This window comes from Sorex araneus, chromosome 2 (genome assembly GCF_027595985.1).
Source record: "Sorex araneus isolate mSorAra2 chromosome 2, mSorAra2.pri, whole genome shotgun sequence".
NCBI lineage: Eukaryota > Metazoa > Chordata > Mammalia > Eulipotyphla > Soricidae > Sorex > Sorex araneus.
In genome coordinates this window covers 347,129,530-347,143,943 of record NC_073303.1, presented here as the reverse complement: position 1 = coordinate 347,143,943, position 14,414 = coordinate 347,129,530, and the positions used below count along the sequence as shown (strand labels likewise).

Below are 14,414 nucleotides of genomic sequence, written 5' to 3'. Positions count from 1 at the left end.
CCACATGATATAAAGGAAAAAAGGCCCCATTATGCTATAAATTATCCTGTGATGGGTGAAATGCTGGCGCGCACACCAGACGCCGGCAGAAACCCCATTAGACAACAGGGCCGGGCCGCCGAGAAGTCCCCACAGAACTCGGCCGTCTGTCGTGCGCCGCGCGCCCGGGCGGGATAATGCACCAGATCAAATGCATAATCAGTTACCTGGAGCGACGCCGCGGCCAGCTCCCACCTCTGCGAAAGGTGACTTCTACCTAGTACGCCCCAGACACCCGCGGGAGGTGTGGGGCCCGCTCGCAGGCCCCACAAGGAAGAGAAGCCGCAGCCGCTGGACTCCGGTCCTGCCCTGCCTCAGCCCCCCTTCCTTCGAGATCCCGGAGCTGGACAGTGAAGGGCCTGAGGGGAGGGGGCCCTCCCCAGGTTCCAGTCCAGCCTCCCAAGCTGATGGTCCCCAGGAAACAGAGGCATGTCGGGCCCCTGGCCAGTTCTGGGAGACAAGGGACTCCACAAGGGGCCCTGCCTTGGGGTCTGGTTTCCAGTGTGAGATGAGCCCGGGTGGATAGTACAGCGGGTATTAGGGCGTCTGCCTTGCGTGCAGCTGACCCAGGTTCGATTCCTGGCACCCCATATGGTTCTCCAAGCACTGCCAGGAGTGATTCCTGGGGGCAGAGCCAGGAGTGACCCCCTGAACATTGTTGGGTGTGGTTCCTCCCCCGCAAAAAAAAAATAACCCCCACAGATTAGCCCAAGGGTGATACCTGCTGTGGTAGACAGAGAGCTTCAGTTCCCTGCACACCTGCAACATAGCCAGGCTTTAGGGAGAGGGAAGAGTCGATTGGGGGGGGGGGCGCTGTGAGGCTCTCTTGGGGTGTTTGGGTGACCCCAGTAATCCACAGAGCCTGTTCCCTCGGGACTGTGCTACATGTGCCCCACCATTTGGAATCAAAGCCCTGGCCCTGGCAGAGCAGTGGCGCAGAGGACAGGTTCGTCACTGCTCTGTGCCTCAGTTTCTTCACCTGTACCTCTGTTAATGTCTGCTAAGGCTAGGCGGGAGGCAGTGTTCGAGAAATGAGAGCCATTCTGATGTTTACTTTTTTCTTGTGCTGGGTGGCACAAGAAACACCCCAGCAGTGTTCAGGGGTTACTCCTGGCTCTGTGCTCAGGGACCACTCCTGATAGTCCTCATGGGACCATATAAGATGCCAGGGATCAAACCCAGGCTGCCCACATGCAAGGCAAATAAATGCCGTACCCGCTGCGCTATTACTCCAGCCCCACTCTTGTGTATCACCCCCAACTGAGTGGGTGTGGTTTGTAGCCACAGACGGGGGTGCTCCAAGGCCTGGGGAGAAAGGGGGTTTGGCAGTGCTGTCTGAAGCCTCGGGGAATACAGAATGTGGTGCTTGGGTTCACAGGCGCTCGTTTCAAAAGCATCAGGTGCCATTGCCACGAGATGGTCCCGGAGTGCATTTGGGCCAGAAGTACCCACAGGGCTGTGCGTGGGGGAGTGAGGCAGAGAGAGGGGAGGGCGTGGTAGGCGGGGAGAGTGGGCCGGACCAGGAGCAAGACCAGGGCTGAATCCAGGAGGGGTTTTAGTTACAGGGATAGGAGGAGGAGAAACCATGTGCGTGTGTATTTAAGTGTGTGTGTATGTGCATGAGTGTGTGAGTGTATGTGTGTGAGCATATGTGTGTGAGAGCATGTGTGTGAGTGTGTATGTATGTGAGCATGTGTGTGAGCGTGTGAGTGTATGTGTGTGTGTGTGTGTGTGTGTGTGGTGTGTATGTGGGCGTGTGCCACACTCATGCACATGATGCTTCTGACCTCGAGTGCCTGTCCCTTACCTTCTGCACCTGGCAGACTCTGCCCATGAATCCTTTCGGACCCACCTTTCAGGGCTCACACCTTTTCCATACCCGACACCCAGTGCCCACAGACAGAGCTCACCCTGCAGCTGTGCACTGTAACTGTGACTGGTGGCCACTCCTCCCAAGGAGACACTCACATTGGGCTTCCTGAGGCTTCTCCGAGGTCAGCAGAGTCTCCCTGTCCCCTCCGGGGGCCAGGCCCACAGGCCCAGCATGGCACCACACCCAGTGCTCACGGAGCAAGAGGGCTCATTCATTCTCATGTCAGCAACTCTTTGCTCAACTTCTCACCACCACAGTCTCTTTTTTTTCACTTTTGGTTCACACCTGGTGGCTTAGAGGACCATGAGTGCCAAGGATCAACCCTCGGGGCACTGCGTGCAAAGTGGGTGTGCACTCATCCCTGGGCCCTCAACCTCCACTACTCTCCCCACCCCCACCTTCCCCAGCGTCAGGCGCTGAGCACTGGGCAGTGAGTGGCCCAGACTCAATCTCGGCAGGCCAGGGTGCTGGCGCTGGGGAACGGAGGCAGAAAACTAGCCAGCAGAGGTGATGATGCACGTCGTGGAAGATGTCACGGAATGCCAAGGCTAAACAGCATGAGGGCAGAGGCCCCTGAGAGTATGACACTGGACGTGAGGCTTGTAGGGGCTGTTGAAAGTTCTGTGTCCATGACTAGCAAGAGCCCTGGGCCAGGTGTGTGTGTGTGTGTGTGTGTGTGTGTGTGTATGTGTGTGTGTGTGTGAGAGAGAGAGAGAGAGAGATGCTCCTGAGGTGGCACAGAGGCGGGTGTATCTGCAGGGCTCAGGGACATGTGAAGTTGTGGACCCCGCACAGGCCACTACAAGACTGGAGGGGTGGAGGCACCCTGTAGGGTTTGATGGACAGGCTCTACCTGGGAGTAGCAGCAGCTGGGTGGGAGGTAAGGGGCCCAGGTGGTGTCAGGATTCAGCCAGAAGGCGGCTCTCAGGATGTGGCCCAGGGTGCAGTGGCTGAGGGGGGCTGGCCATGGTTCTGGGGCGTCAGTCTGGAGAAGAGCTGCAGCTGTCGAGAGGAAGCCCCATCCCGGAGGTCGCCGCCCACCTCTCCCGCAGCAGCCTTGCGTGGGGCTTGAGGTCCCCTTCAGCCTTCTTCCCCGGAGGGGAGCCTGCATCCTGGAACCCGCCGTGATGCTGCGACAGCTTGTGCTCTGGGGACAGATGCTGTCCAGCTCCGGACCGAGCTATTTCACTGGAGACCCTGTAGCCTGCCTGAGTCTTTGGTGGGCAGCAAACCTGCTCACACGAATTGCAGAGGGAGCCAAAGCCAGAACCTGGGTCCTGGGGTGCAGGTGGTGCTGGAGCCAGCCCGTGCTCCCTCCCCCCACCACGGGGAGGGCAGCCGTGGGGTACAGAGACTCCAGCCAGGTTCCTGCTCACGGTTACATGCGAGTTCTCTGGGAGGGGCTCCCCAGCAGGCCAGTTGCTGGAGCTAGGGAGGCCATGTGGTGCCAGGGACCAAGCCCTCACTTGGAAGGCAGGTCTGCGCGCTCTTCCCCCCTAGGGCTGCTCGACCAGGTCTAAAGGGGAGGCAGAGGGGCTGGAGCGATAGCACAGCAGGTAGGGCGTTTGCCTTGCACGCGGCCGACCCGGGTTCAATTCCCAGCATCCCATATGGTCCCCCGAGCACCACCAGAAGTAATTCCTGAGTGCATGAGCCAGGGGTAACCCCTGTGCATCGCCGGGTATGACCCCAAAAGGCAAAATAAATAAATAAACAAACAAACAAACAAATAAATAAATAAACAGGAGGCAGAAGCCGCCTCCCAATTCAGGTTGGGGCCAGCAACCTCAAAAGGAGCATAGATTTAGATCCTCGTGGCCAGTTGGTTCCTACGTAACCCTTAGGGGCCACAGGAAATTGCCAGATCTGAACCCGGAGAGTCTGGGGCATGTTTGTGGGGCTTTTTCACTTTGTGAAAAATGGCTCTCCTTTAGGGTTAATCCAGGTAGACCTCCTCGAGGAGGCCAGAGAGCATCTCGGCATTTCCCCCAAGCTCATGGTCAAGGTGATGCAGAGGAAAGCCTGGTTTCTCACTGCAGCCCAGCAGGCGTGGCTTAGTTATGTCAGGCTCCGTGTCCTCACCACACCCTGGAGTGTGCCCCATCCCACCAGCCAACCAACCAGTGGGTGAGCTGTAGTTATGACCCTTCCCCCTGATGCCCTGGGTGTTTCCCCTTCTACTGTCGGCCCCACTGTCCGAGAGGAAGTGGGACCAAGGGGACATTCTCACTGCATAGGATCGGGGGAACCAAGATCCTCTCTAGGGAGATCAGATGTCATCAGATATCAGATGTCACCGAGCATAGACTGGACAAAGTCCCTTGAGAGTCTCAGAGAGTTTAGCGGGTCACATGGCTCCTGGGGGCTCCAGGCACTGCCAGCAGCACTGGGGCAGGTAACCTGGGAACTCGGGGCTCTAGTTGCCCATCCACAGGTGTTCCAGGGCAGGTGAGAAACCCTCCTGCATCCCTGTGTGTCGGGCATTTCTCCCCAGCCCCATACTGCTCCCCGGCCCTCACTGACCTGGCCTTGCTTCTCCCATGAGCTGCCTCATCACCCCTGGGTCTTTGAACAACGCTTCTGCCCAACCCCACCCCGAGGTCTCCGTGTCATTCACTCCCCATCCTGGCCCCGGGTTCCCCTCTTCCCCGACCCTCCCTCAACAGCTGGAGGGGAAAGCACAGTAAAAGTCTATTGCAGCCATAAAAGGCATTAACCATCTGAGCACGCGGCCACAGTGCCCCAGCAGCCGTCTATCCTTAAGCAGGAAATATTGTTTAATGTCGATGGTAATGAGCGAATCAAATTTTGAAAATTAAACCGGAATTGGAACATTAGTGCCAGGGTGATGGCATTCCGTGAGTCAAGTGGCGGTGGTGCCATCAGCATCCTCCTCCTCCAGGGGCCCATTCACCCCACAAGATGCTTCCTGCCAGCCTTGGGGGTCCCTAAAGGCACTGCTGCCCTCAAGTGTGCCCCATAGGGAACTCAGCGTGCCAGTCCCTCTGGTTTCTGTTTGTCTGAGCTGACAAACATGTTTAAAATGCAGATCTTGGGGTGGGAGCGATAGCACAGCGGGTGGGGTGTTCACCTTGCATGTGGCTGACCCGGGTTCGATTCCCAGCATCCCATATGGTCCTGCACAGCCAGGAGTAACCCCTGTGCATCTCTAGGGTGACCCAAATAGCAATAAATAAATAAAGTCTAATCTCTCATAAAAAAATTTTAAAAAAATAAAATGCAGATCTCTCCTGGGGTTGGTGTGTGTGTGTGTGTGTGTGGTCAGGGCTGATAGATAGCCAGTAAGGTGCTTTTCTTGCATGGGGCAGAGCCCTGTAGAATCCCACACAGAGTTCCCAAGCATAGTTAGTCTGCAGTCTGGAGTGATCCCCAAGCACAGAGCCAAGCCCTAAGCATAGCCGAATGTGACCAGAACAGCAAAGAAACAGACAAACTAAAAAGCACAGCCTAGGCTGGAGAGAGTGCAGGAGAAAAGGCTCTTTTTTTGCATGAGTTCCCTGCACGGATAGGTTATCTGCTTCTATCTCTGGCACTTAACAGGGCCCCCTAAGCACCACCAGGGGTCGCTCCTGAGCACAGAGCCAGGAATAGCCCCTGTGAGCATTGCTTAATTTCCCACCTCCATATAAATAAACAAACAAATAAAGTGCAAGTTCTGCCAGCCAGAACCTCTCGTGGCCCTGAATGAGTAGATGAGTAGAAGAGCCCCTAGTGCTGAGATCAGAGAAAGTGGAAGACACCTGGGGTCTCCCAGAAGGCATCACCCTACCATTGTAATTCCGTGAGCTTGGCCTTAGAGCAAGGTTCTGGGGGCACGCAAAATACTGCCGAGACCTGAGGAGTGGCAGGTGTGTGTGTGGGTGAGGGCACGAGCAGGCAAGAGGCGGCTGGAAACGGCAGTCAGACTCCTCCGGCCCCAGCGCATAAACCACCAGCCGGGGATCTTTCCCGTGCCCCAGCCTTTGCTCAAATCCTGGGGCGGGCCTGGACCCCCACCTGCACCTGTGCCCATCCCATGTGATTCCAGCCCACCTTTTCCCAGAAGCCTTCAGGGTGGCGACCACCTTTCCCTTCTGCCCCCCTTCATAACTTCTACTTGTGACTGCCTGCCTGGCTGTGAGTCTTCTTCCCGGGCTGTCTCGGCCCAGGGTTTGAGGTTCCTCCCGCCTGTACCCCCCATTCAGGACCTGCATGAAGATCAACAATGGAGCCAGGGAGCACTCCCAGTCTCTCCAGCATCCATCCGCTTGCCTCATCCCTCGGGCAGGCAGGCTGTGGTCCGTGGCGATTGGGCCTAGCCCAGGCGGCAGACGCAGCATGGAGGGTTGGTAAACGGAGTCATTCAGTTTCCCCAGCAGTCACATAGTTGTCATCAGATGCAGAACGCCTCCAGTGGTCCCAGCGGTTGCCTCATAAGGCTTGGGGACAGGGAGCCCCCGGAGCAAGCGACACAGGGGGAACACAGGGGAAATTGGTCTACTTCTGCAGCCTGAGACTGATCTACCCCCAAAGAGGGAGGCTGGAGCCAGCCAGCGAGCGAGAACTTGAGGGCTGAGAGCATGCAGGAGGCCAGGGGCAACCCTGAGCACTGCAGGATGGGACCCCCACAGACCAAAAACAAAACACAGCAGGGAAAGGCAGGGGGGGGGGGTGTGCATGGCCAAACCAGAGACTGGCAAACGGAGGGGGAGTGACGATCCCTTGGCCTGGAGAGAGGCCCCGCTTCTGTCGGGCACCTCCATTCCTGGGGCAGGGTTCCATGCAGCAACTCTTGCAAGCCTGGCGCCCACCAGGAAGAGGCGTTAGTGTGTCTCCCAGTGGATGGAGCTGAAAGCAGTTCTAGAGCAGGAAGGCAGCGAGCTGGCTGGGGGAGGAGTCTGCTTGTGACTGCCTGGCTGTCACCTGAAAGGCAAGACCTAGAATTACTCCCCACAGCCAACCAGCAATAAGAGAGAAGGAAGAAACATCCATTCGGGAGGCGGGAGCTGCCTTGAACGCAGAGAGGCAAGCCAGGGAGGGGGTGTCGCTTCCCTGGGGAAACCCAACAGGCAGGAGACAGACCTGGGCCCCTTCGTGTTGGCAACATGCTGCGTGTTTGGGACGTATTTTTGGAAGAACCACGAGCTCAAGACCACCTCGCTGAGAAGTGGGGGTGCCCAGACTTTAGGGGAGGGAGAGACGGCATTAGAAAAAGACCCAGGAAAGGGAAGTGGCTGGAGAGAGAGGAGAGGCACGCGGGGATGAATTTTAATGTAATCAGAAAGCTGTCATGCTAATAAAGGAATATATTCCGACGTCAGGAGAGAAGCTCCGAGCTGCTGTGCCGGCATTTAAATCAGGCTCAGGCGGAGGAGGGGCCTTGTCTTTTCTTCCTTTTTCTCGCCCAGGGAGGAGAACTTTTAAACGGGAGGGCAAGGGATTAGCAGGCAGCCTTTGCTCCTTTGTTTTTCTGCTGGGGGGAGGAAGACCTCCAGGGAGCTGAGTTTCTGTGTCTCCTGGAAGTTGGTCAGAGTTCACCGTGTCCAGGGTAACAAAGTGGTTGCCATTCTGGGAGTGAAGCACAAGGTCCTGCCCGCACCTGCCCTCTCCTGTCCAGCAAAATTCTCTGCTCTTGCCTTCGATTTCTTCCTCCTCCAAGGCCTCCAGCATTTTCCCGCTCTTAGTATCATTCTGGACTGGAGTGATAGCACAGCGGGTAGGGCATTTGCCTTGCCAATCCGCGGCCAACCCGGGTTCGATTCCTCCATCCCTCTCAGAGAGCCCGGCAAGCTACTGAGAGTATCCCGCCCACATGGCAGAGCCTGGCAAACTACCCGTGGCATATTTGATATGCCAAAAATAGTAAGATGTCTCATAATGGAGACGTTACTAGTGCCCGCTAGAGCAAATCGATGAAAAACGGGAGGACAGTGCGACAGTACTACAGTACCTTTCCAGTACCATCTCCTCCTGCTCTCTTTTCCTTCCTCTTGGTTGCCCAGTCTCTGCTCCCCAGTCCAGGGGCGGCCATTGGTGAGCCTGCAGAGGGGGTGAGGGTGTTCCCAGCCTCTCTTGCCGAGGCCAGGATTCCACACTGGACTGTGAGGGCTGGGTAGGTGGTGGGCTGGGCTCCAGGCTCTGGAGCTGGCAGTGAGGTGTGGAAGGGATGAGAGAGTAAAGTCCCTGGGGGCCTGAAGCAATAGCACAATGCTTGTCTTGCACCCGGCCGGTCTGAAATTGATCCCCAGCATCCCATAGGGTTCCCTGAGCGACACCAGGAGTGATTCCTGAGCGCAGGGCCAGGAGTAACCCTGCGCATTGCCAGGTGTGACCCAAAAAAATCAAAACACAAAACAAAAACCAGAGTGGAATCCCAGACAAGCTCATGGTGGAGAATCTGCATAGGTCCTGGCCAGTGGTTCGAGGGGCTCCACAGGGCGATGGGTAGGGTTCCCAAAGGTGAGGACATGGGTGCGGGGGTCTGTGACAGGAGTACAGGATCTGATCTGAGGGGTCCCTTTCCTTTGCTCTAGATGCCAAGAAAACCCCTCAGCTATTGCTGTGAACTCTCTGGCCCTGTGGGAAAGGGTGGGGTATCGCCTGCCCTGGATTCAGAGGAATGTGGTCACCCATGGCCTTCTCTGCAGCCTTGGCTGTGTCATTTCAGTCACCCTGGGTCCTGGTTCCAGCTACAGTGCTGCTGCCTGAACAGTTAGCACCAAACGGAGTGGTGCACAACCACCATTCGTTATGCTTACAGATTCCCTGGTTCGGGAATTTAGACAAGGCGCAGCATGTCTGTGCTCTAGACATGGGCTGGCCTTGGCTGGGGGCCAGAACCCCCAAGGACTCATTCTCTCTCTGGTGCTGCTTGTCAGCTGGGGCTCTGGGTTGTTGTCCATGTGGGCTCTCCGTGGGGGCGTCTTCACCGCATGGTGGTGGCGGTTGGCTTCCCTGTGACAGCATCAAGGGCAGTGCAAGCTGATCATTGCCACCTTGGAAAGCTGGCTGGTGTCTCCCACTCTTGATTGGTTAGAACAGGCAGAAACCCCGCTCATTTTCAAAGCCCTCCCCTGTGGAACCGGTGAGAGTCACAGAGGAATCAAAGTTTGCAGGTTGGGAAATCTTATAGTCACCAGTAAGTGGGTAATAGACTCATACGGCTCAGTGTGACTCCTGTTCCTCTAAACACACAGCTGACTGGGGTCAGCAAACCACCTGGTGCCCAACAAACGTGGCAAAGGCTGCCCAGAAGCCCAATTTCGGTAACAGTCTCCTCCACACTGCCCAGAAATTGAATTTTGCAGCCCGAACAGCAAGAGCAAGAAGAGGGCTGCCAGATAGAGGAATAAACATGAGACAGACAGAAGGTGTGTCGTGGGAATGGCATAAGACACTCATTCTCTGATTCCATAGCTCTCCACTCAGAACCTGCTGTGCTAGGTACTGCTGGTCCAGCAGGGTGACCTGTCTCCCTCCCCTGAGGGGCTAATGGGGAGAGGAGAGCTAGACAGAACTAAATATCCCGGCACAGCAGTAGATCTTTGACAATTATCTTTGACAAACATGAGCCACTGGAATGAGGACCGTGAGAATAAACAAAAGATTAAAAGGTGTGCTTTGTGGAGGAAGCAGCGGAGCCAAGAGAGGGATTCAGTCTGGGGATGTGGTGGGCGGCCCAGGCAGAGCTCAGCCTATGCCAAGGTCCTGTGGCAGACCTGCCCTGAGTGAACTGCTTTTGGCATCAGTGGGTAAAAGTGGCCGAGGACCACTGTGAGTCGGGCAGTGTCGCTGCAGTCCAGCTCCCGCTTGACAAAACCCCTCTCACCTTGCACTCTGGCTTTGCCCTCTCCCGGCCCAAGACCCGCGCCCAGTCGTCCCTACCCCTCTAGAAATGCCCGACTCCATCCCATTCCCGCACCACCCGCTCCCTTCTGGCCCCCAGCGTCTCCACGCCCAGTCTAGCCCAGCTCCTCCCTCTGCCTCTTCCCCCACCCCGTCTGTCCGTCCGTCCACCGGTCTGTCCTCGCGTCGCCCGACCCCCGGCCCCGGTAAGCATCTCCTAATTTTGTTCCAGAAGATAGAAAACTCTTCGTGGGCATGCTCAACAAGCAGCAGTCTGAGGACGACGTGCGCCGCCTCTTCGAAGCCTTTGGAAACATCGAAGAGTGCACCATCCTGCGTGGGCCCGACGGCAACAGCAAGGGTGCGCGGGGCGGGGCGGGGCGGGGCGGGGCGGGGCGAGGCTTGTCGAAGGTCCCGGGCGCGAGGGGAGGGGCTTTCGGGCGGGGCTGCGGGGCGGAGCGTGCGAAAGGGGCGTGGCTGTTAGGTAGGAGGCGGGGCATGCAGCAAGGGGCGGGGATTACAAGGTGGGGCCGCGGGGCGGAAGCACGTGAAGGGGCGTGGCTGTGGGTGAGGGTTGAAGCCTGACGAAGGGGCGGGCTTAAAGGGGCGGGGCTTACACGGAGGGGCGTTCAGGGCCACGGCGGTTGGCTGACAGGCGGGGCCTGCTGACGGGGCGGACTGAAGGGGCGGGGCCGACGGGGCGGGCCGCGCGGCGGAGCGTGTGAGGGGGCGGGGCTATGAGCGGAGGGGCGGGGCCGTCGGCCGCGCGCCAGGCTGCGGGCGGGGTCTAAGGCGGCTGGAAAAGGCCCGACGTCTGAGCCGGGGTCCGATGCTGCCCGGGAGTGAACTGTAGGGCCTGGCGGTAAGAAAAGGCTTTGATTCATACTCAGTCCGGGAAACATAGGGTGCTTTCCAGTCCCCGGCGCCTGTCCTGGTCTTTCTCTGTGTCTCTGTTCTCGGTGTCTCTCTGCCTCACCCGTCCTGCTCTCATCTGGGACGCCTCCTCTCCCCTGGGACCCGCCCGGGCCCTGCGTCGCCGTCCCCGCGCCTTTCTGACCTTGCTCCGGGCCCTCGGGTCGTGGCTGAGCCTCTCCCGTCCCCCCAGGGTGCGCCTTTGTGAAGTACTCCTCCCACGCCGAGGCGCAAGCGGCCATCAACGCTTTGCACGGCAGCCAGACCATGCCGGTGAGTGAGGGAGGCGGGCTGGGATCCCCCCCCCTCCCCACGCCCCTCGCTGGCGCGGGTCCGGCCCGCACTTCCAACCCGGGTCTGCCGGAGAGGCACGCATGCACTCTCCCCCAAAGACATTGAGCCTAGACGTGTCGTGAAACCGGCTCCGGGGTCACCCTGAGCGCCAAGGGCCCTGTGCAGGTGTCAGTGCCCTTCCCCACCCCCATCCCACCCCCCAGAGCGCCCCCATGCAGAGGGAGAGGTCCAGGCGGGCTCGGACAGCTGGGAGCCCTGGCGGCTGGCCCAGGCAGATGTGCCTCACCAGCTGTCGGGGCTGCAGGGAGCTTCATCAAGTCTGGTGGTCAAGTTCGCCGACACTGACAAGGAGCGCACCATGCGGCGAATGCAGCAGATGGCCGGCCAGATGGGCATGTTCAACCCCATGGCCATCCCCTTCGGGGCCTATGGAGCCTACGCACAGGCAGTAAGTGGGGGTAGTAAGTGGGGGCGCAGTGGGGGGGTGGGAGGGGGCACCCACTCCCCTGCTCACTCCCGCACAGAGCAGAAGCACCTAACTGAGGTGAGCCCTGCACCTGACCCAGAAATTACGCTCCTGCCCTGGGCAGCAATGAGATTACAGAGTGGAGGTGAAAGAGGGCTGGGTCAGTCCTGAGGGGGCTGCCAGGAGGAGGTGGGCGATTGGCCCGTAGGCAGGGGAGGGACCTTGAGCATTGCCCCTGCTAGATCCTGGAGAGCACAGGTATCTCGGTATCCAGTTGTCACTCTCCTCTCCTTGCCCCTGCTCAGGGAAGGCTGATGGCAGGCCTTGTGTGCTGTGGCAGGGGCTTTGAGATGCCCCAAGGCCCCAACTCCCACAGGTCAGCAGGCTCACTGATCAGATCTTCCACATCAGCCTGACCTCTTGGTTTACAGCCGTGGACCCCATGGGGACACTGGAACAGGCCAAAGTTCTTTCCTTTTTATTTAGCGTTTGTTTTGTAAAATGCAAGTTCTTTCTCTGCCTTTCTTCAGCGTTGTCCCAACTTGTCAAGGTTTAACAGTCTCCCCAGCTCCCACTCACCCTTGTGAGCTCATGGGAAGTGCTCTGGGTTCTAGTTCCGACTCTCCTGTCTCCTTCTCTGCAAAGCCACCAAACAAAGAGCGTTTGGTACAGAGACCCCTTCGAAGTGGGTTTATAGAGGTCTGTTCACCTGTGTGTCTTTATTAATGACAGGCCTTTCATGAAACCGATTGGCACCCAGGAAACCAGACCCCTTCCCCACCCCCTGCAACAGCTTTTACGTCCCAACAGCCCAATTACCACTTTTGAATAACACAGTTTCCTATACCAGAGTGGAGGGTGGTCTCTGCAAGCAACTGGGGCCTCACGGGGCAGGAGCGGGCCAGGCAGCAGGACTCCCGGGGGTGGGACTGGGAGATAATTCTGAGCTTCCTGGGGCCCAGGGCCTGGGACCGGAGCCCTCTGGTGGTGGTGGGGGGCTGGCCCTTGTGGAGGCGTGTGATATTTTTTCCACTCCCTCTGCCCCAGCTGATGCAGCAGCAAGCGGCACTAATGGCGTCGGTCGCGCAGGGCGGCTACCTGAACCCCATGGCTGCCTTCGCCGCCGCCCAGATGCAGCAGATGGCGGCCCTCAACATGAATGGCCTGGCGGCTGCACCCATGACCCCAACCTCAGGTGAGCCAGGAGCTTCGCACACCAAGGCCTGCTCTCGAAGGAGAGCACCCAGCCTACCAGTGGACTAATCTGTGCATTCGGTTTCTGGTTCCGAGCAGAGACCTGGTTCTTGTCTGGCAGGTTACCTCCAAAATATTCTAATCCCTGGGGCTGGAGAGACAGTACTGGAGGGAAAGCACTTGCCTTGCGCATGGCTGCATTAGCCGCAATCCTGGTTCAAATCCCCAGCACCACTAGAGGTCCCGGTGCCAAGAATAGCCCCTTGAACATCGCAGGATGTGCTACTTCCCCCACTGCAGAATAGAACAAAGCGATGTTCTATTGCTGGAATGTTGAGCCCTGGAAACCCACGGGAAGATGGGAGGGGGTCCCATGCAGTTCCCGTTGGGATTCCAGGGTGGTGAGAAATTCACTCCCTTATATGGTCATGCCATAGATAATTCACCTCAGTCTCTGATAGAACTCTCTGGAAAGAAATCAACATGAAAACATCTTTTGCTGAGGTCCAGGAAGAGAAGAATCTTCTCTATTTTCAACCTCATTTGCTTCCTGGCCCCAGTACAGGAGGGACCCCTTCAGTGAAGCCCCTCTAGACTCACTGGCTCTTTCCAAGATGATTATCCAACAGGCATACTTCTCTTTGATCATTGCAGGGGTCATCGAGTGAAGCGGGGTGGGGGAGTGTGGAAATGGCTGTGCACAAAGCATGGTTTTCATTGGATCGTGACTACTATCTAGTCCAGTGATTCTCAACTGGAGGCAGTGTGACAGCCCTCACCAGAATTCTGACTGTGTCCAGAGACATTTATCTGGCTATGTCCAGTGATAGTCCAGGGAGGGAGGTGCCACTAGGATCTGGTGGGTTCAGGCTCCCTTTAACCCCCCTGCAGTGTCCAAGAGAGCTCCCTACCACAAGGGACTGTCTGACTCCACACCTTTGAGTCTAAGAGTTGAGAAACCCTTGTCCTAGACCACCGGCCCTGTCCCCAAGCTTCCCTAGCTCTCTGCACAGTGCCATAATAGCAGCCTGCCTGACCTCCAGGGTCTATTCTTGGCCAGCTAAGAGCCACACAGAAATGTACCCACAACAAATCTAGATCCAACTTGCATACTACTCCCCAGCTCTCGTGCCTAGTTTAGGGACACTCGTGAACCCACGCGAGTTTTAGGTCCTTGTCCATAGAGAGCATCTGCTTTCTCCGGGAAGACAAAGGGCTGTGGCCACCTCTGTGGCCTCAGTATAGTCCCCAGGCCTGTACACTTGGGTTCTATCCACCTGACTTCAGGAGTAAACGGGGTCTTGTAATCAGGCCTCAGTTTACCTTCCTTCCGGTGGTCACTTCTGCTCAGCTGGAGGTCACTTCTGCTGCTCTCCTAGGGAGGAGTAGGGCTGAGCCTGGACTCCGCAAAGGTTCTTCCTTTTCAGTAAAAGGCAGCGCCGGAGTTAAGACTTTCTCCACCCAACAGGCCAAACTCCTTTGTGAGGAGGCGGTCAGCCTTCAGTGATCCACACAGGAGAGCAGAGCCAGCAGAGGAGCAAACTGTAGGCGGCCCCCAAAGGCCCGTCCATAATGGGAAAGCAAGAACCACTGACACCAATCTGAATAAGGACAAATGTGGTCCAAGTTAAGGGCATAGAGAATAATCTATACCAGCATTTTTTGACCTTTTTTGGGTAGACTTATATACTATATTATTGTCCACAGAATGGCCAGGTTATAACCAAGGCCAGTGTCTTTCAGCCTGACTACACCTGCAGGACAGCACCAGTCTGTGGAGCAGTGGTTTAA

The 14,414-nt window shown here is 57.4% G+C and overlaps 1 protein-coding gene across 50 annotated transcripts in view; it reads left to right on the top strand.

Annotated features, from left to right (window-relative positions):
• Nucleotides 1–14,414, top strand: part of CELF4 (CUGBP Elav-like family member 4) — a 272,313-nt gene that overhangs the window by 235,853 nt on the left and 22,046 nt on the right. For 18 of the 50 annotated variants that reach the window (XM_055125373.1, XM_055125372.1, XM_055125378.1 and 15 more), the window contains exons 4-7: nucleotides 9,993–10,118; nucleotides 10,863–10,942; nucleotides 11,268–11,411; nucleotides 12,477–12,624. In XM_055125373.1, the coding sequence (XP_054981348.1) occupies nucleotides 9,993–10,118; nucleotides 10,863–10,942; nucleotides 11,268–11,411; nucleotides 12,477–12,624 (498 nt within the window). Of the gene's footprint in view, nucleotides 1–9,989; nucleotides 10,119–10,862; nucleotides 10,943–11,252; nucleotides 11,412–12,476; nucleotides 12,625–14,414 lie in introns of all 50 variants that reach the window. The other 32 variants (XM_055125371.1, XM_055125370.1, XM_055125377.1 and 29 more) reach the window with 3 other exon arrangements.